This window comes from Agelaius phoeniceus, chromosome 7, assembly GCF_051311805.1.
Source record: "Agelaius phoeniceus isolate bAgePho1 chromosome 7, bAgePho1.hap1, whole genome shotgun sequence".
Classification (NCBI taxonomy): Eukaryota; Metazoa; Chordata; class Aves; order Passeriformes; family Icteridae; genus Agelaius; species Agelaius phoeniceus.
Genome location: NC_135271.1, coordinates 17,443,706 through 17,465,841, shown reverse-complemented (window position 1 = coordinate 17,465,841; position 22,136 = coordinate 17,443,706). Strand labels below are relative to the sequence as shown.

Genomic DNA, 22,136 nt, shown 5'->3' with positions numbered 1-22,136 from the left:
TCACATCAGCTTTATGGGGAAAATGTTACAGCATATTCCCATTTCATGTTGTTTTCTTTCCCAAATCAGTTTTTCAGGTTTTTGTGACAGCTCATTTCAAAGTTGTCAAACTTGCAGCCTTTTTACCTGGAATACAGCACTAGGGGAGAAACTTTGAGTGTGTGTATTTTGTGTAGTGTGGCATATGCTGACACAGGCTGGTCTGCAGTTTCCAAGTGCCTCCAGCATTGGCTTGTGGGGCTGGCAGCAAACCATCTTCTGCAAATCTGAGCTCTGGATCCATGTGTTGATCCAAGCCCAGCCCTGACACCTGCTCCCTGTTTCCAGGCATGTAAGATGGAGCAGGGTTCATGTGATTCCAGTTGGTGTCAGTGTTCCATGCACACTTTTTTGCCGGCTCCATGCCTGCCTTGGGGGCACAGGGCAGAGATGCAGCAAAGCACTTGAGCTCTCAGAGGTCCCAGGGCTCAGTGTTGCTGCTGTTCCCTAGGGCTTTCCTGGACCATGGCCTTGGACCCATCTGTTCAGAATGTGGTGGAGATGGGGATGACCTGTCCACGCTACTTGCAGAGCTGATAATAAAAATGGCTTTTAACAAAAAATAGAACACCAGCTTGATATTCTTGTGATGATTCTCAAATGCCTGGGAATATAGGGCATGAAAGCACTCTTAATTTCTATAGAATCCCAGAAATAAACAGGTCACAGAGGTCTGTTTCTAATCTAGAGTGGAAACTTTCAAAATATGTATTCAGCAGACAAAAAAAAAATAAAAAGAAAAAAATTCCAGAGTTCCTGCACCACCCCCAGGATTTCACACCTCTTACCATGTGATTCTTATTCCTCTGACTGCCTTTCACTTGCTCCTTTCTGTCAGATTGTCTCCTGACAGCTAGTGACTGTCCAGAGGGTAGATCAGGCCAGTTGTACTCTGCTGGGAAAAAAGCTGTATAAGAGATTAGGAATAAAAATTTTAGGGCAATTTATTGCAAAAGCATTGTCTATGAATGACATACAGCTGCCTTCTAGATTCTCATCTGTGAAGTTCACTTACGGATGCCTTGCTTTTGTGTGCACTAATTTCTCCAATACTTAGGAAATCCACTGGGAAATTGATAAGGCAATAAAATTATAATGAGGGTTTTAAAAGGTGCTTTTCTCTAGAACACCTTGACAAAGAATGCTCATAATAGTAGCTTTTATTTATATAGGAATTGATTTAATTAGTTTAAAAGGTTAACCAACTTAGCTGCCTTTCCTGCTTTTTCTTAAGTAAGGCCTGATATGAGCAAATGTAAACCATTCCTAAATATTATGAGTATCAGAGCTGCAGATGCATGAGGGTTGTCTGTTTCCTGCTGAACAAATTACTAAGTGAGCACAGGTACTGGAGGCTTATCTTCAGATCACAGTTTAAGAAAGCACCCCTGTCCCAGAAAACCCCTGACAGCATGTGTTGGAGTCCTCTGGGCACCTGAAAGCCAAATATCCAGTTCGATGCCTTCAATAATGCTTTCCTCACTTAGGCACCTTAATCCCAAAGGACTTTATGCAGAGAGCTGAGTATCTGAGAAGGCCTAAGGAGTCTGAGGACTGACATTTCTATCCCTGCCTTTTGGAACAGGGTGTCCTTGGTGATTCCACCCTGCCAGAAGTCCCGCTACGCCACCTACTTCGACGTGGCTGTGCTGCGCTGCCTGCTGCAGCCCCACTGGTCTGAGGAGGGCACGCAGTGGTCACTGATGTACTACCTGCAGAGGCTGAGGCACATGCTGCAGGAGAAACCTGAGAAGCCCCCTGAGCCTGAGGTCACCCCTCTGCCAAGGCCTCGTAGCAGCTCCATGGTGGCTGCTGCACCCTCTCTGGTGAACACCCACAAAACCCAGGTGAGGAGTTGCTGGTGGTGAGAAAATAATTGCTGTGGTGGTGATGCTGTGGAGTGGTTGCTGAACAGGTAGGGATGGGCACAGCTTTGGTATGGGCTCACTTCCAGATCAATCTTACAGTCAGGTACCTGCATTGATTCAGAAGGGTAGAATCTGATGCAGAGGGTCACAGCTGGCGACTGCTGAGAGCTGGATTGTTGATTTGGGATAATTAATCTAGGGTGAACTGGGATAACATTAGTTTTTAATGTGAGAATGTGCTAATGCAGTTGTCAGAAGAAGTGGTTACCAATGCCTTTGTATTACAGTGTAATGGTCAGGACCCACTGAGCTTCTCTGGTGTACTCCCTCAAATGAGAGAAAAGGAACTGTGTTTAGCACAGGACTGCACACTTCAGACAAACTCTTGTGCTAAAATATTGAATTAGGCTTGGCAAACAGTGGCAGTGAGCAAAAGCTCTCCATGTTGGTACTTCTGCTGTTATTACATAATTTTTATATTTACAAAAAAAAAAAAAGTCTTAGTAGAGAAACTGTCCTAATAGGCGTCAAGTCTTGCTCCCTGTTTGCTGGACAGTGAGCCCTGTCTGCCTGACCTTGCTGCAGTAAAGAGCTTTGTGTTTGAGCTTAAATATTTTTTTGTGTTGTTGGCCTGTTCCAGAGTTAAAAAAGGAATGTTGTTGCATTTTCAGTTAATCTCCTTGTGGATTTGTTCTACTTTTACGTTGTGCCCTCTCTTCCTGTCATGTGCAGCAAATGCCGATTTACTTAGTTGATGGAGCTGCCTTACAAAATTTACCAGAGATTCTACTTTTGCCTTCCAATTTTATGTCACACTTGAATAAAAGACGTGTTTATTTTGCTATCAAATGTATTTTTTGGAGTTGGAAATCTCAGAATTCTTGGTGTTTTTCCTAAAACTGCTGCTTTTGGGACTCTGACAGGTATTGAGTGGAAAGAAGGTGAAATATCTTTTTTCCAGTAGACCCCAGATGCTCAAAATCTAGAAAACAAGCATAAACTATTTCACTTGCAGAAGATTCCTTTGCTCTTCTCTAATATTGTTCTGAATTCCATTTGGCAATTCCACTGGGTACATTGTGGCTGCCCATGTGAGGACTGTCCAGGGCATGCTTCTCTCCAAGGCTGAGTTTGAGTGCTTTTGGTGACCTCTGTGTCAGTCCAGTGTATTTTTGCCATACTTCTTTAAAATAGAATCCTGTTCCAGGGTTCCAGTTTGTTAAGCATAGCAGCTGTGATGGAGGAAGTGAAATGGTCTTCCAGGCAGCAAAACTTTCAACTCATGCCCCCCTTCTTTACAACTTTGAGGACTGAAACTAGTGCAATACACAGAAGCAGCTGGGTTCCAGTTCATCCCAGCCAACTGCAGGAATTTTACTGCTATTCTTACATAAGTCTCATCAAACAAGTCTCTCTGTTAGTTCACAGCAGAGAATGCCACCCCCCAAAGGCTGGGATTTGTCTTTTCTGTTAACACAAGGGGTTGTATGCTGAGGCTTCTCAAGCTTGTCTGACACAGGCTTAAAGCCTGGTTTTTCAGTCTAGACCTGAAATTCCTAACACAGTGTCATCATTTCTACTCAAAGTTGAATCAATATCTTCTCAAAAACATTGGCACACTGTGTTTCAGCAGGAAAGATATAAAGTGGCAGGCAAAAACTGAGTAAAGAAAAACCACCTAGTATACACTGACTTAGTAACCAATGGACAAAGATACTTAATCCAAAATAATTTCATACAATGTTTTGTAGCCAGCAGGGGCCAGAGAGCTATAAAGGCTAAGAAAAAAGCCATATGGAGTACTTGCTGGCCTCACTGTTGAGAGTGGCTAGGGTTGAATCCTGATTTACTGTGTACTGGATTTCATGTGTGACTCCTCTGACTCTTTAATCATAGATGCAAAGTGGTAGATATGCATACCTTTGTTCTACAAACAGTGGTGAGGAGGAGACTTGCTGCTGTGTGTCTCATTCTTGTCCTGATAAAATTAAGAGGGAGGATTCAAGGGTAGTTTCTGATTAGTCTGAAAAGTCTCTGAAAAATGTGTGACCCCCAATATTTGGTACTGCAAATACTGTAACTTGTGTCAGGCTTCAGCTGCAAAGGCTTCATCAGGTGCTTCTGGACCTTGTGCATAAAACTGCACACTTGTGTGCTGCAGAAGCTGGCTCTGCAATTTGCAGTCTGGCTAGGCAGAATCTAAACCTGTCACAGTGGTCACTTCATCTATCCCTGACATATGGCTATCTTTGCGTTGAAAGCAGAAAGGTGTTTTAACCTGACCTGCTTTTTCAGCTGAATATTTCTGGTGGGACAGCAAAGAAAAAGAGCATTCAATTGGAAAAAAGCTGATATTTAGGCAGAAGCAAATTACCCTGAGGGAGTTTGGTCAGGTCAGCTGCACAAACATCTCATGGAAGATGGGCATTAGGTCTCTACTGAGAGCAGAGGGCTGGAGGCTGAGTTTGTGCCAGTTTAATTCTTTGCAGCAGGCAGGTATGGCGTGTGTTGTTTGATGCAGAGGTGAGTTGAGTGAGCTCTACTGAAGCTGGGGTGAGTGAGCCTCATGGTTTTTGCTGTTGTGGGACATTCTGTGATCCAGGAAAGGGGGGAAGTTTCATATGAAAAATGATGGATGGGGAGCCCTCTTACTACAAGTGAAGGATGTTTAATGATTTAGAAGTTTTAGATTTCTTTGAGTAAATAAATTTTCTGAAAATTAAGTTTCTTGAAGGGACAGTGTTGCTTATTTGCAGTTTAGTCCCAAAATATGTATTTAAAAGTGTGTGTTATTAAGGGCATGGATCTTAAATGAAGCACTTTACAAAGGGTAACCATATGATTGCTCATGGACTTAAACCAAGATCTCAAAGACCTCATCAGTTACTTCGAGTCTTACCTGGGATCACAATCAAACATGTTCTTCCATGCCACCACACCAGGCTGACAGCAATGCCTGAGGCTTTCCCTACAGTGTGCTGTACTTTTTTCCTTTGGTGACTGAAAGGTTAGTCAAAGTAAATAATTCTGTAAGTTTCTAAATTTTGTTCATTTATTTTTCTTTAAATGTGTAAATGTTTTTGTGTAATGAATGGAGTCTTTTTCTTCTACAGGGCTCCTATGATAGTTCTAGGAAGCAGCTCCTTTTTCAAGGCTGATTATCCTCTATTTCTCCTTGTGTTTGTCTTCTTTTGGGAGCTGCAGGATCTTACAATAAAGTGTAATGAGGAAGAAAAGTCACTAAGTACAGAGGCATTTTCCAAGGTTTCACTGACCAACTTGCGTAGACCAGCAGTTCCAGATCTCTCCACAGACCTGGGAATGAACATCTTCAAAAAGGTGAGTGAAAGAAAACTGCACTTTAATTTACCTATGGTTCAGCAGCTCAGTGTCTCCCTAAGTAGCTGCTGAAGGTCTGCTTGGACTATGTATTCATGAGGTCTGCTTGGAATATATATTCATGCCATATGTGAGATCATCATCCCTTTTCACTGGAGTTGATTCTGCATGTTATTATATTGGTTTTTATATGCGCATCCTGAACATAATACTGAAGTCTTTATTCAAGTAATTGTCCTGATGGAACTGCATGAGAGGAGGCTACTCAGCCAGTGCTGAATTTTAAGTGCCAGTGCTCACTGTAATTCCAGCTAATTCCGTGAGTTCTGCTTTTTTTACCTCGTCTTAGCTCTGGGTTTCCAACCATCCATTCCATGCTCAAGGTCAAAGAATGACATAAAATTATCTGAGGGCATCCATCCCAGCCTCGGGCAAGACTGAACTCCTTCAAATGCTCACAGGACCCCAGCATGCAATTAGACTCTGCCATGGGAAATGGCCAAGATAAAATGCTCAGAGTGCAAAGTTATACTTGGGGAAATATATCTGTGTTATCTTTTTCCCTGAAGTGGTTGTTTTCCATGCCTCAAAGCTTCTTAACTGCTCTTGCTGCAGTTCAAGAGCCGCAAAGAGGACAGGGAGCGTGAGCGCAAGGGGTCGATTCCGTTCCACCACGCCGGGAAGAAGCGGCAGCGGCGGATGGGGGTGCCCTTCCTGCTCCACGAGGATCACCTGGATGTCTCCCCCACTCGCAGCACTTTCTCCTTCGGCAGCTTCTCTGGAATTGGAGAGGACCGGCGTGGCATGGAGAGGGGAGGGTGGCCAACCACCATCTTAGGTGAGGTGTCGCTGGTCTGCCCCAGGCTCCGTGTCGCTCCTGTTGCGAACATTCAGAGAACAGCAGGGGCTGTTTCTTCATACAGTCCTTCTGTCACCCTCTGTTCCCGGTTCTGTTTGCTTAATTAAAAAAACCTCTAAATTCCAAGACTGTTGTTGAGTGGAATTGAAGGCTGTGAGAAACAGAGGCTCAAGGATATTTGTGTGGATGGAAGAGCGAGGAAGTATCCGTGTGAAAAGTTTGGGCAGAATGTTAAAGCATAAGTGGGTACACTGCGTGTATTTTCACTAGGATAACAGGGCCTGATGAAAGGATGTGACCCAATAGTTTATTTACAACTTCAGAGGCCTTTGAAAGTAAAAATGGACTGTGTGGATGAGTGGCAAATAACTACTGTGACTGGTCATCATGACCAGTGATAACCTGTGCATAGCATTGTAGCTTGTGCTAAGCATTAGCATTTTCAGTGCCTTGAAGGGAAGCAGTGAAGAAGTCTAGGAAAGGGAGGAGATTGCATTCCTGAGAGTGGGAAGCTACCAGGGCATAAATGTTTGCGTTACACATCCACATCTGTTGGTAACTGTGTGGTGGGGTGCGTAGGTGTACAAGGACGAGGGAAGAGATGAGAATCTTGACTCCATGTTTCAGAAGGCTGATTTATTATTTTATGATATGTATTATATTAAAAGAAAATTATATACTAAAACTACACTAAAGAATGGAGAGAAAACTATTTCATCACAAGGCTAGCAAAGAATGGAATGGCAATAAAATCTTGTGACTGCTCAGAGTCCCGACAGAGCTGTACCTGTGATTGGTCATTAATTAAAAACAATCACATGAGGCCAATCAAATATACACCTGTTTTATTCCACAGTGGCAGATAATTATTGTTTTTCTTTTCCTCTGAGGCTTCTCAGCTTCTCAGGAGAAAAAATTGTGGCAAAATGATTTTTCATAAAATATGTCTGTGATATAACTGCTCACAGCAGACCTTGAAGGACTTGTGCTTCAGTTCACTTTTTCTCTGAAAACTTCTTTACTGGAATAATAGCTACTCTGGGAGCCTGTAGTGATCTCTTTTCCACTTGAATACCACTGTTCCTGTGTGGTAGCAAGCACTACACAAGCATTGCATCTTCAAATAGATCCAAAGAATTTTTGTATTCCCTTCTTTAAAAGAGAAATCTTTGAAGAGGCAGCAGTATCATTATTATGACAATTATTACAACAGCATGACAATTGTTAGCAGCAGTGTCATTAGTGTCATTAACAAAGTCATTAGTATGCTGAAAAGTTCTATTCACAGTTTTCCTGGAGTGCATATTGGACAGAATATAAATAGGCTATTTTCTCAATGAGGCTTATACTGTCTTGATATTGCAGAGGTACAGTGTTTGAACCTAAAAATTTGTTACTTCAAATTTCTAAGTTCACTAAGCAGTGTTTTTTTGTGTTCTTGAAGGATTTAGTTTGCCTTAGCACTCCTCTAAAATGAAATACTTAGTTTCCTCTCCTCTTTGCCCCAAAAATAAATTCCTATAGTATACCTCAAAGGGTGGAGTCATACAGTGCTGACCAGTTTTATTTTCTTGAAGGTGCAGTTGGTTAAGAATGCAGGTGTCAGCTAAACCAGTATGTGCTGAGGGGAAGAGCCTTGCAGAGAGTTTGGACCATTTTGTCTCTATGTCAATGAACCCACATAAGGAATCCCACCATAATCTTTGGTTCTGCTTCACAGCGTGATGAAAAAGCTTGATTCCTTGATTTTTACAGATTCCAATCCTTTAACTTTTAACCACAGCTGCTGTCTCCAGCCACCTCTCAGGTAGCTAAACAAAATCTCTGTTTCTTGTTGTCTCTCTAGGGAAGTTTACCAGGAGGGGAAGCTCTGACACAGCCACGGAGATGGAGGGGCTGAGCGCCCGGCACTCGCACTCCCATCACACGCTGGTCTCTGAACTGCCAGACCCCTCCAACAGCCATGGAGACAACACAGTCAAAGAAGGTAAATTTAACTCCTCAGGACAGGTGTTTCATTGAAATATCAACCAAAAAAGTGGAAGGAAGAGTTACTGTTTCTGCATGTGTGTGACTAATTGATTTTTCCTTTTTTGTTTCTGTATCTCTTGAGGGGTTTTATGTACTATGAAGAAAAAGGTTTCAAACGGTTCATGTTTATCTGGAGCAGTTGTTAAAACAATTGGTGGCCATCAGCAGGGAGAAGGCATGGTTTGAGGTTCTCTTGCCTTACCACAACACAACACAGAAGTGTGAACAGAAGCTTGGTATTGCTGTCTTTAATGGCAGCTAGCACAACTGCAAGCTGTCAGGAAATGTGATTGCCACTCTAGCGAGTTGCTATGTATATAATATAACCAGTCCATCACTGAGTCATTGCTCATTAGATGTATTAGATGTCATTAGTTCATTAAGTAGACTATATTTATATCTAATAGCCATAGGAAGAGATTCTTTGTTAGTCTCTAGCCCTGTTACTGTACTGTCTGGCAGATGGTGGTCTAAACAACCCTATGGATGTCTTTCTACACTACAGGGTATATAAACCTACTTACAAAGCACTAGGTGTGGGAAGTTATGAGCACTGGGGCCTGGAAATCAGTATGCATTTTAAAAATATGAGGCACCCTTGATAAAAATTTGCTCTTAAAGCCAGCTTGCTAACCTGAGCAATTCAAAGTTCCTGTCTCTGAACGCTGTGAGCTTAAGACTGCAGTGCCTTTCTCATCAGACAGCTATGCATTGTGGAGATGGTTTAGACTGTCACAGGTACTGTTTTCTTCAACTGGTGTGATGAAATTTTCCAGATTGATGTGATTTGGAAAGCTGTTTCAAATTTGTGCTGTGGTGCTGCTACCTTGACCCCTACTGTCTTTCAGCTGTAGAGTTCTTTCTCTTTGCCTTGCAGGGGGAAACTGCTGCTTTTAAGATGAGGCACTGGATTAATGCAGGGAGAAAAATCCTTTTGGATTAGATTTAGAATGTCTGAGTTGCCTGATCTACTTGACTGCCCATTTAACATCAGCTTGAGCTGCCAGAGAACTGAACTGCTAGAACAAGCTTGGGGTTGTTCTAATTTACACTGTATTAAAAGAAGAAACGAGTTTACCTTTGGTCCCTGTGCACATGATAGGAATTAGGAGCTTGTTATTTCTTTTGGCGTTACAAACCACTTTAGGAGCTGCTCTCTTTAGACAAGCTCAGCCTCAGTTTTCCATTGTGTAGCTGTAGAGATAGAAATTTATTTTCAGGTAGCTGTTTTCCTCCCTGCAGTGCGGTCCCAGATCTCCACCATCACCGTGGCCACCTTCAACACCACCCTGGCCTCATTCAACGTGGGCTACGCCGATTTCTTCAGCGAGCACATGAGGAAGCTTTGCAACCAGGTGCCCATCCCTGAGATGCCCCATGAGCCACTGGCATGTGCCAACCTCCCACGGAGCCTGACAGACTCCTGCATCAATTACAGCTGCTTGGAGGATACGGATCACATTGATGGAACCAACAGCTTTGTCCACAAGAATGGCATGCTGGATCTCTCGGTAATTGGCAAGGAACAAGGAAAGCCAGGTCCCTCTTCTGTCAATGTAGCTGTTCCATTGAGATCAGGGGTTTGATGGGCTTTTCCTCCACCTCTTTATATGACTTCTCTCAGCAGTATATAAAGGTCAGTCAGATACATTTGTCCATATCCTAAAAGTCTCCTCTGAGAAACTGCAACTCCTGTTACTCCTTGCAAGGAGCGCATGTGCATGTGGAATGCACACATCAGATCTTGAGTGGTATTATGTAATGGCTGTGTTCCTGGGGCATGCACCAAATTCCCTTTAAAATAGTGTAAGACTGAGTAGCACCTTTCTTCTAGCACCTTAAAACCTCACTTTTTCTGCTTTCCCCTCAATGACTTGCCAGCTCTTGGTGCACTGAAGCAGTGTTCTCAGGCTCACAGATGTCATCTCATGGTTTCCTTTTCAGCCTGACTGTGCCCAGCCTGTGGTTTCTTGTCTGACATCTAGGTTGTAGGCTTTTGGTATTTAGGGTTGTATATTATTTGTTCAGAGTTTGTACTGTGCCCGCTGTAACGAGTCTCTGGAATCTAGAATTTCTAAATATTACTGGGAGAGGAAATAATTCTGGCTTTAAATATGATGTTTGAATCCCTCAGGTGGTGCTGAAGGCTGTTTACTTGGTTCTGAACCACGACATCAGTTCGCGGATTTGTGACGTGGCGCTGAACATTGTGGAATGCTTACTGCAGCTTGGTGTGGTGCCCTGTGTGGAGAAAGTTCGCAGGAAGAGTGAGAACAAAGAAAACGAGGCCCCTGAAAAGAGACCAAGTGAAGGCTCCTTCCAGCTTAAAGGGGCTGCTTGTGGTTCAGCCTGTGGGTTTGGGCCACCTCCAATTAGTGGAGCTGGAGATGGAGAAGAAGAAGGAGGTGGTGGAGGAGGAGGTGGAGGTGATGGAGGTGGTGGAGGAGGAGGAGGCCCATATGAGAAGAATGACAGAAAACAAGAAAAGGTTTGTCTTGCTTCTCTCTTTATACAATTCCAAATGTACTTTAATGTCTGCTAAGATTGAGTATGCATGTGTATGGAGCTGCCCTTCTATTTTGCTCTGATTCTCACTTGGGGTTCTGATGAGGAAACATGATTAGCAATTCAAGCACTGTAACTACTGCAGAGAAGCAGCTACCAAAAATGGAGTTTGTGAGCCTGGCACGGACATTTTCAATATCTTGACAAAGTGTTTGCAACCCTCAATGACAATGTTTTTTTTCAGGTTTATTATTCATAGCTTGTAAAGAAAAAATGGAACCCAGTGTGTGAGCACAGTTTCTTTTTTATTTGATTACTAGAAGTCTTAAATTTTTCAGTATTGCTATGAGAATTGGACAAGAGATGCTATATTGCTGGCCTCTGAAGCTGCAACTTATAGTAACATAATATCTAAGACATTTTAAAAAGATGTTTGGTTTTCTACTCAGCCAAGCCAACTCTCTGTTTTTTGGGGTTAATTTTTTGAAGTCAGTTCTGAATGGTATGCATAGCAGCATGTAGGGGCTTTACTTTTATAGCATAACTTTTTGATGGGAACTAAAAAGGAGGGGGCTGGTCTCTAAACTTGAAAAATAATTGGAGTAAACACTTCAAGAATACCAACACAGAAATGGAGTGTCTGAGATGAGAAATGGAAAGCAGTTTGTCAAAAATAAAATGCTAGCAAAATGCTAGCAAAATGCCAGTGGTTGTGCCAGGGTTACCCACTGTCCTTCCCTCTGTGACCCTCAGGATGAAGGCCCATCTATCAGCACCCATAGGCTGGCACTCACAATGCTGATCAAAATTGTGAAGTCCTTGGGCTGTGCCTATGGTTGTGGAGAAGGACACCGAGGGCTCTCTGGAGACCGCCTGAGACTCCAGGTATTTCGGGAGAATGTAAGAGAATTAAAGCTCATTAAAGTGTCCCCCCTTGTACTGCTGAGATGGCTGCCTGCCCCCTCTGTAGCTTTCCCTGTATTGACAGTAAATGTGTTGCTTTTTGCCCTAGCTCACAGACTGTGTTGCAGCCCAGCCGTAGCAGATTTTCAGCTGTAGTGTTGCCTTCCAGTCCCTGGGGCTTTCTAAGGGCACACCTGGGGCCCAGGGTGCTTCTGGCCACCCCAGCAGATGGGTTGGGACAATACATGGGAGCAAATTCCATGTGTGAGCTGGTGTTAGTAATTTTTCACAGGACAGTACCCCAAAAGAGTATGCCACTTACAAGAGGTGCAGCTATCTTGGGTTGCCTACATAAATCCAAAATCTGAGGTGTAAGTACATCCACCTTTGCTAGTGGTGATTTTGACTGATTGCTGCTGGGCTGCTCCATCAGCTCCTGATGGTTGGAGTGCTCTGTATTTGCACTGTACTTGTTCTGTTGTTCTGCAAGGAAGTAAAAGACTCACTTGTGCCCTTTTGAAGGATATGGTGGATCATCACTGTTAATTCCTACCATTTTTGGTTCTGCCCCAGTTAAGACATTGGAAAGTGCCCAGAGTGTAGCCCAGACATCAGCTTTAATCCAGATGAGTTTGTCTCCTTGAGATCAGTCCAACTGCTCATTAAATGGGAGCCTTTCAAAGGCCTTCTCAGTGCATGTCTCCTCCTCACCATGTGTGCTTGCAGAAGGGGGCATTTTTCATGACTATGATAATCAGAGTTTACTAATCCCATGCGACGTGTGTGAACCATGGCTTGTCCATGGCTTTGGTTAGCTTGAGCTGTGCCAACAGAGCTGTAATTAGGTTCTGGGCTCTGAGGTTCATTTCTCAGAGATGGGTTGGCTGCTCTGTGTCCTTGCAGTCTTCTTGTGTTAGCTAGACTTCCAGGTCCTGCAGGACTGGACACAATTGGACAAGATGGGGTGAGAGAGTCCCAGTGGTAGCAGTAGAAAGGCTCTGCACAGAACACTGGTTGAACAGGTACCATATTCATCACCATGTCAGTTAGATTTTTCTGTTGGAGCTGAGCCATTTAGACCTATGCATAACATCAAGTATAAATAAATAAACCTCTTGGAACCAAGATTCTTATCAGGCCCATTGAATTGAGGGAAACATTTCTCTACATGTGTAAGTCTGTTGCATTTTCTGTGTGTTTGTCTGGCCAAACTGCTTTGCATGCAGCGTTTGTGTTGACTGCGTGGACAATCATGTCTGAGTTTACTGGAAAGTTAAGCACCCTTTTGTAGATAAGAGGAGAGTTCATGTTTCCTGTAGAGATGCTATTTTAGATTCTTTTAACTCCAGGCTTCGTGGGGCCCCAGTAGGATGGGTAGTTTTGTGATAAGAAGTTGACAATTATAATTTTTAAGTAAAAAGTTAGTGTTCTGTGTGATGTAAATTGGGTATAGGGGCATTCAATAGGTTGGGTCTGAGCTAGAGGGTGACACTCAGATGCCTGAGGCGAAAAACGTGTTCCACCAAGGCACTGAGCATTGACAGAGGTGGTACATTCCCAGTTCATTTACATCCAGTGAGATTTTGCTTTGGGATTGGGCAGAGGAAGAGAGGACAGGAGATATAGCTGGTAGTGGCTTTATCACCACCTCAAACAGTGGTGCCCATACTGGTGCACTCTCTTTGGTGCTGAATTTCTTGTTGGCTCCAGAGGTGAACCTGTCCTGTTATGGGACCAGGTTCAGAGACAGCTAAGTGCAAAATTACCTTGCTCTTGCTAGCAAAACTTGAGCATGTACTTTGATGTGATATGATTTGATGGGGACTGTTGCAGGCCCAGAACTGCCTGACCAAGCTGTACAAACTGGACAAGATGCAGTTCCGGCAGACCGTGAGAGATTACGTGAACAAGGATTCTCTCAATAACGTGGTGGATTTCCTGCATGCTTTACTGGGATTCTGCATGGAGCCAGTCACTGATAGTAAGTACTCCTGGCATCAGTCACTTGCATGTCTTAAACTGTGCCATCAGAAAGAAGCCACATTCCTGTCCTTTGCAAACGACAAAATGTGATTTGCTGTTCTCTGTTTATTCTCAGTTTGTATCTGAATATATAAACGGAATCCTTAGGCAGTGGGGGTCAAGGGAGTTGGACCTCTTTGGATCTGACCACGCACTGACCTTGTCTCAAGATCTTGTAGCACACAGTGCACCTGAAATTGAAGGACTCCCTTTGATTCATCCTACCTCTTGTTCATGGCTCTTCACAGAGGAGATTTTCATTAGACCATGCCTCGGGCAGGAAGTTTTCTGCTTCATGACATGACAAGGCACCAGGGGGAATGGCCAGTTTAATACACAGTTTATTCTGAATGGAGGAATAATTGAGCTTTAAAACCCTCTGTGGGTGCCTCAGAGCTTAGAAGGCAGCACAGTAAGCAGCAAGAACTGCTTGAATGAATGAGAATATGGACACACAGATGCATATGCCTGCAGTTACAAATGTGCATGCATGTGTGTACATAGTGGGGTTTGAGGATTTTTTTAAGTTAGGAAAATTATGTTCTGTATTAGAACAAGCAAACATTTATGCTTGGTCACTGCATGAAACAACATTTAAGAGTGGCTGTTTACAGAGTAGGAATAGGTCCTCTGAAACACTCTGAGAGTCTGACTAATTTATTAGCCTGTCTTTGATGCCAGGAATTTCAGGGAAAGCATCAAAGAACATTATATAGCCAGCTTTCATGAGGAAGATTCCCATATGACATTTCCCTAAGTATTCATCAATTATTGACTGGCTTATTCTTTGAAACATGACAGCTTAGGCAGCTCTTGAGAGTCTTATCTCCCATCTCAGGAAACTGGGATGTTTTTTGTAATTCATGGAAATGCCTAATTCTTTTTTGAGTCTTTCTGAAAGCTTGGTGTTCTTGTGCACATTCCAAGAAAAGCATTCCTATAGTTCAGAAGATTTTTGTTTCATGGGTGTTGTCACTTTGCAGCTTAATCAAACACCTCTTATCCCTTAGAATGGTAACTAGAAAAACTGGAGTTATTGTTCAAATTTTAAGCCTTATTCTGGACTTCTTTATATGAGAGGTGTGAATGGTGCAAAACTAGAATTGTCCTGATATTTTCAATCCTTTTTCATAATACAGCTATTTCTGGGAAATACTTCCATATTTATAATTCATTTTACCCTTTGCTTCTGCTATATTTTTTGTGGGGTGGGACTGAGACAACTGAGCATTGGATATTAGGTGGCAACTTGTCTCATATCATAATCATAATCCCTTTGTGTGTCTGTAAGCCCTCTCTTTTAAATTGTTCCCAACAAGATGGCTTGCTTACACTTGAATTTTACAGATAAGGCTGGATTTGGGAATAACTTCACCACAGTGGACAACAAGTCTACAGCCCAGAGCGTGGAAGGTATTATTGTGAGTGCCATGTTCAAGTCATTGATCACTCGCTGTGCATCCACTACACACGAGCTCCACAGCCCGGAAAACCTGGTAAGCCCTCGATACCAAATTAACAAAGTGATTGTCTCCCTGTATTGGGCACTAGTGAAGCTGCATCTCAGAATCTGGGGACATTCAGAAGTTTCTTCCCTAAAAATGGAAATGGGGCTGGGAAAGAGTCTGGAGCACATGTCTTAGGAGGAACAGCTGAGGGAAACAGAGTTGCTTAGCCTGGAGAAAAGGAGGCTCAGGGGAGAGCTTCTTGTTCTCTACAGCTTCCTGACAGAGGTTGTATCAAGGTGTGGGTCAGTCTCTTATCACAGGTAAAAGTGATAGGAAAAAAGGACATGGTCTCAAGATGTATCAGAGGAGGTTTACATTAGATATTAGGAAAAAACTTCTTCACTGAAATGGGAGGTCAGGTATTGGAACAGGCTGCTCAGGGAAGTGGTGAAATTGATGCCTTCTGAAGGCTGACCTGGAACAGAGGCTGGACAGAGTTAAAGAATAACGTAGGGATTTATTAAAAGGCCTCAATGGATCCACCTTGGGCAGCACAAGAGCCCAGCCAGGGCTGCACCCAAGATGAACCAAAATGGTCACAAAATGAACAACTGGTCACGGGGGTCTCTCACTTTTATAAGTTCTGGTCCATTGCATATTGGAGTTAATTGTCCACTTATAGGTTTAGGTTAGGAAGTCCCGTCCTTTTTTTTCTCTCTTCAGTGCACATTATTCATGCTCTTGGGCCTGAGATTTGGATTATTTGTCCTTGGTCCCCAGCTAGAGAAGGAATTGTTTTGTCTCCCTACTCTGTGAAGAGAGCTCGCCATCCCCTCATATGAAAAATATAAAAGCTAAAACCAGAGGCATCAAAATCACTATCCCTGAAGGGATTTAAAAGATATGGATGTGAATGTGGGAGCAGGGACATGGCTTTTTGGTGGACCTGACAGTGTTGTGTGAATGGTTGGATTCAAAGATCTTAGTGGTCGTTTCCAACCTCAGTTCTATGATTCTAAGACCACAGCTGCAATGAATCACCTTCCAGCAAAGTCAAAGGCAGTTCACTTGGTTAACCACGTGGCCCTCTGGTGCCAGACTATGTGAATTATTGAACAGCATCTTGGTAGATCTTCCCAAGGTTTACACAAACATTCAATTTACTGAATACATGGAGGAAAGGAGGGTGTTGCTTTTTGCTATCTATGTGCTGTCTTCCCAGAGCAGTCAGTAGACTGAGTGACATGAGTGCTCTTCTCCCAAATTGGTGTACTGTAGCAGCTAGTCTCAGGCCTGCTTTATTATCAGAAATTAGGATTTTTCATGGAAGCAAACAAGAAACATTCTTGTATTCCATCGTTACAGCAGAGCTGTAAGGACACTGAAGTCCAGCTGAAGGGGCAGTAGTGCTCTGTGAGGTGAAGGGAGTAGGAGAAGGAAAACCACATTAATGCCTTAAACCAGCAGTGTAGTCTTCCTATGTCCAAATCCTCTAGTTCTTAGGGATATTCCTCCTTTGGAATGTTTCTCATAAGAGATTATTTGGTGGCATCCAGAAAAAAATGCCCATTATTGGACTTAGATTAGGAGCACCAAGGGTAAATTTTTCCTATAAATCCTGTTTCTTTCTAGAGGCTATTTTAATGTGAAAGGTGAAACTTATCCCTGAGGGTAACATTGTTAATTGTGCCTGTATGAAGAATATAGCATGTAGAGCATGTGTGCAAAATTGTTGTTGCTTTGTCATTGTTTAAAGTCAATCTTGTGGTCAATATCCTGCTTTTAAAAAAAAACTTAATCAGGATACAGGTGAAATTATAAACTTTCGTTGGGATTTTTTTGTTTGGGTTTTTTTTCCTGTTCCTTGCTGGGAATTTTCAGAATAATCCAAGGTCTTTCAGGAAAGCTCACAGATCAAAAATCAAGCCCTGTAAAACTGTTCCCTCCATCTCCTTGCCCTCAGATATAGAGGTGATTTGCACATCACAGATGTGTATGAATGTTCAGAACTAAAAAGGGCCTTGAGTGTAGGAGGGAGGTTGGGGAATGAGTGAGTCATTCCTATTCCTCTCTCTTCATGTGATGTGAAGCTCTAAAATAATGAAAAAAAATCCCAAGATACCCACTGGTTCTGAAAAAAACATGCAGTTGTTTGCACTCTACATCCTCTCACATACACCTGAGGTATTTAATGCCTTTTAAGTTTGTGGTCTAGATGAATGGTATAAAACAAACTTTAAGTCATCTTTGTAGCTCCCTCATTTCACAGGTCTTTTAGCTTCTGATACCTCTCCATCTGCTGTATCCCATTGCAGATCATGTTCCATAATAATGCTTCTCCTTGTCTGCTTCTGAGTGCACTATGAGTTTCCAGCCAAAAACCACAAACCATACACCTGAGGAGTAGATGACACAAGAGCCAGGGGAGAAGTAATGGCCTGGTGAAGTACCTCACAAAGTACTGACTCTCACTGCTTCTTTAGAAACTGCAGACTGAATTTGTTTTTGTTTTTGTTTTTTTTCCTGTTGTGTCTTGCTGCTCAGGGCTTGTACTGTGATATCCGACAGCTGGTGCAGTTTATCAAGGAGGCCCATGGGAATGTATTTAGGAGAGTGGCACTCAGTGCCCTCTTGGACAGTGCTGAAAAGTTAATACCAGGAAAAAAGACCGAGGAAACAGAGCAAGAGCCAAAACCTTCTGGGGGCAAAAGGTGGGTGTCAGGAGGGAGAAAGTAAATGATTGACTTGCATATGACTCTATGGCTATCTGTGCCAAACACAAATACAGGAAGTCCCAAGGGATTGTTTTATATTTATAGCATGTCAGTTCTTGATGTACAGACTTTTCCTGTGGCAGCAATCTCCTTTAAAATTTAATGATCTGAGACTGCAACAAATTTGCAGAGAAAATCATTGGCAGTCTCATATGAGAGGCATAAGAGAACAGTACCATGAAAACACTGGGATGAGGAAAGGTTAAGAACTAAGAAGCATAGTGTCCCTCCCAGAACACTCAGTGCCTGTACTTTTTAATATGCATCACATCCTTTGGGATGTGTACCTGTTTTTCTGACAGGCAAACCCTGGTCCCAGAAGAAATCTAATACTGACATGCTTATTTATCAAAAAGAAATTTCCTCTGGTGCTTTGAGGAATTTGTCTTATTAAAATGTTGGGAAGAAGGATTAAGAGAGTTGAACAAGTCCTGAAAACCTCGGTTTTGTTGCTAGGAGCTGATGCCTTTTTTTGGGGAATAACATGTGAGTTGCTAAGGAGAGGGTGCCTCTCTGAAGCTACTTTGCAGGTTTCCGTATGCAGTTCTATGTGATGACCATGAGATGGGCCATCCATTTGCTTTGGCTGATGATTTGTCTTGTCTTATCTTGTGTAGATCTTACCTTTATCTTATCTTGTGTAGATCTGAGGCAGGAAGTGTCATCATTGACAAAGGGCAGGCCTCGGCTGCCCCTGATGAGTGCCGGAGTTACGTCTCAAGCCGCCCCATGCAGACTCCAGAGCAGTACGTAAATCTTGAATTGTTCAATGTGTTCATGCCAGCAGTTCCCTCCTGGGGTTGGTGCAAAGGGGCAGGAGAGCTTACCTGTTTGGATGAAACAACAAACTGTTGAGTGTTTACACAGGAGCTTCTGCAACCATCTGGGTAATGCCTGTTTTCAGTGCTGCCAACTTTGACCCATCCTGGTTTTGATAGGGAAACAGCAGAGATTTGCAAATGACAGTGCAGGAGATTTGTCAATATTGTGCACCATGCTACCATAGCATGTTAATTCCTCAGAGATTTAACCACAACTGTTCTCCAAGCTTTGTTTGTACTCCCAGGTGATGATTTTATTGATTTTCAGCTTCTGAGTTGTTGCTAAGAATCATCAATGCTTCAGTGGGAGCCAGCCCATTCCTGACCTGCCTTGGGCTCCAAAGATTGCTGTAGTTCCCTTTTCAGCACAGGGAATCAACCTGCTGTTGGCACTGTGCATCTGAAATCTATGTCCAAAGAATTCTGCCATTTACTATTGAATTAAAATTAGACAGTACTCTTAAGAATTTTAGAAAATTATACAAATGGCCACTGGTCCCTAAGTAATTTTTGGACAAGTCATTTAACTCCTCTGAATACATGTCTGTCTTGTTAAAGAGCTTTGAGATGCACTGCATGAAGACATTACTTGCACAAGGGCCCAGAGCTCTACATCACATCCTGCCTTAATTGAGCCTGCAAAGTCTCACTCTTGCTGAGACAGCAAGGATAACACAAAGCCTTTTACTGCTCTGCAGGGTTGTAGCAAGTTGTTCCTCTCTGAGCCCTGCCATAGCTGTGGGACATCTCAAGAATATAGTAAAAAAATGTTGTCTCAATTCCAGTTCTAAATGAGCAGGTTCACAAATGGCTGTCATGATGTCCTAAAGCTTTCTGGTACAAACACTTGTAGAAATTACTAATGTGGTCTTGTAAGTGTAGTTCATTTTGACATAAAGAAGGTGGTTTACTTTCATGTGTAGAAACTAAAAATTGGAATGACCTGTTCAATGGATGTTATAAAAGGAGATGAGAGCTTAAACAAGTCCTGTCTTTGACTCAGATCTCTGGCAGTAACTAATGGGCAACCTGCACCCCAGATTACTCTCACTCCTCAGGTTCTTCCTAACAGCCAATTAGGTCTATTACAAAATGTATTTAATGGACACAAATTTAACTGTCATAAGACTTTAACAGATTACTTACCACACAGGATAAACAAAAAGAAACAACTAGTAGATGAACAATTTGGTGCACTGTAATAATAAGGTGACAGCTAGAGAAGAAATAGTTTAGATTAGGATTCAATGTATCTTACCATGTGTTTCTGGTGAGGCATACATAAAACATCTTTTGCTATCAATTTCTGGAGAAGTAACCATGAAGATGCATCCAAGCTTGGGGAAAGAGTCCTAAAGTTTTCCAGGGAGTGTGTAGGAGACTTCTGCCTCCATGAAAACTTGTGTAGCTTTTATAGTTGTAAAGTATCTCTCAGTTAATGATTGCTCACTTATCTCTTTACGTCTCACTCTCAAGGTGAGGGATGTTCATTGTCAGCTGGGGGTCTGATAATAACCAGAGATAACCCAGGCCAGACAGATGCCCTAAAGGGAGTTATCTCACCCATGTGCACCATGTGTCTGATGGACAGAGCAGATAAGCTGTCTGTGGTAGAGGGGGGTGAAGTTCTGCCTCAGTGCCTAAGGGCAGAAATGATGGTTATTTTGTGTCTTGAACAACACTGAGTGTGTTGTCAAGCTTATGTCCCACTAAGAGCAGTATATTTGGAATTCAAAATGAAACAACCTCAAGCAATAGAGAGGTTAGGAGTGTGCTGCAGAAAGGAGATTTTGTTTCCCTGAGCATCCAAACTTCACTGAAATGCAGTTCATGCTTTGCATACCTTCTGTTCCAGTGATGAGCAGATCCAAGGGGCCAATCTGGGACGCAAGGACTTCTGGAGGAAGATGTTTAAGTCACAAAGTGCAGCGAGTGACACCAGCAGTCAGTCTGAGCAGGACACATCCGAGTGCACCACGGCTCACTCTGGAACCACCACAGACAGGCGCTCCCGCTCTCGCTCCCGCCGAATCTCCCTCCGAAAGAAACTCAAACTTCCCATAGGTAAATGTATGTCTCTTTCTATTCTATATATATATTGCATGTGCAGAGAAACGCAGCTAGACATAGCTGTCTTAAGAAATGCTGCAGCACAGTTCCTTGTTGTCTGTATGTTCTCCAAAAGGAAGCTGTGATTTGCCGCTCCATTTTGCAGACGTGGAAGTGAGGCAAAGGGAAATATAAGCAGTTTGCCAAAGATATCAGGGGATATTTTTGTCAAAATAGATTAGTGAAACTTTTCCTCCAATGTAGTAGGCTAGTACTGTAATCCCACAGGCAGTGTTCCTATCTTTGGGAGAGAAATATTCCAAATTAACATTTGTTTGACAGGGAATATATCCGTTACAATTCCCAAGACCTGGCCTGGCATGGTAGTTAATACATGTTACATGAAAATGTTACCTTTTGCTTGTCTCTCCTTTTCCCACGCCTTAGTGTGGCCACTGTGGAGAAATAGATTATTCTAGGAAGACAGCTTAGATTTGTACTGAGTGGCTCATTCTGTGACAGGGAACTGGCTGAAGCGCTCCTCCCTCTCTGGCCTGGCTGATGGGGTGGAAGATCTCCTGGATATCAGCTCTGTCGACCGTCTCTCCTTCATCAGGCAGAGCTCCAAGGTAAATGTGTCAGGCTGGATTACAGAGAGCTTCTTAAAAAGGCAGGATCTGGCTGGTTTTAGCTGCACAGGGGAACATTTTTACTCAATATGGACTTTGCAGCTAACGTGGCTGTCAGAGAAGTCTCCAGAGTATAGCCATGGGAATTTGACACTGGACTTCTGTACCTCAAGGTGAAGACTAGGTTAAACTTACACCATACTGGTCAGTCTGCTCTGCTGCACTGAGAGGGAAGTGCAGGCTCTGTCAACACACTGAAGCTTTAATTTTTGGTCACACTTCTCCTTCCTCCTTTGTCCTTCCACAGCCTCTCAAGAAAGACCAATCCTTTAAGCAGAAAGCTTAAAAGATGAAGTGCTTCAGCGTATGTAAATCCGTGCCCAGTCCCAGCTGTGTTACTCTGGTGACCCTCACAGCCCCTCTGTAGATGTTTGTGTCCAACCAATGAGTGTCTAACCAAGCTCCCCAGGCTGACCAGCCCCTCTGTCCCTGCACAGGTGAAGTTTACCAGCGCAGTGAAGCTGTCAGAAGGAGGGGGGCCAGGAGGAGGCCTGGACAACGGGCGAGACGAAGAGGAGAATTTCTTCAAGCGTCTTGGTAAATGGCGCACCTGCCGAAGACACCCATCCAAGCTCCATCACACAGAAGAAAAAGATGGTTAGAAATCAGGGTTCTCGTCTCCTTTTTGCTTTCTTTTTATCATTTTTTAAAAATATATTTCTTTCTGTATTTTACCCCTTTCCCTTTTTTCCTGCTTTCTCCATGGTTTTTGTCTCCATCGTAGCCTTCTACAATTTTTTAGTCTTTGTAAATGTTTTCTTTCCCTTCCTTCTTGCTTTTGTTTTGATT

The 22,136-nt window shown here is 42.9% G+C and overlaps 1 protein-coding gene across 13 annotated transcripts in view; it reads left to right on the top strand.

Moving 5' to 3' along the window:
• UNC80 (unc-80 subunit of NALCN channel complex) overlaps positions 1-22,136 on the top strand; it is a 125,495-nt gene that overhangs the window by 16,329 nt on the left and 87,030 nt on the right. For 5 of the 13 annotated variants that reach the window (XM_077181055.1, XM_077181054.1, XM_077181059.1 and 2 more), the window contains exons 8-21: positions 1,625-1,886; positions 5,112-5,246; positions 5,862-6,084; positions 7,952-8,092; positions 9,379-9,647; positions 10,271-10,624; positions 11,395-11,541; positions 13,378-13,525; positions 14,914-15,062; positions 17,559-17,725; positions 18,433-18,534; positions 20,465-20,679; positions 21,181-21,287; positions 21,785-21,944. In XM_077181055.1, coding sequence (XP_077037170.1) covers positions 1,625-1,886; positions 5,112-5,246; positions 5,862-6,084; positions 7,952-8,092; positions 9,379-9,647; positions 10,271-10,624; positions 11,395-11,541; positions 13,378-13,525; positions 14,914-15,062; positions 17,559-17,725; positions 18,433-18,534; positions 20,465-20,679; positions 21,181-21,287; positions 21,785-21,944 — 2,579 coding nt within the window. The other 8 variants (XM_077181056.1, XM_077181060.1, XM_077181058.1 and 5 more) reach the window with 6 other exon arrangements.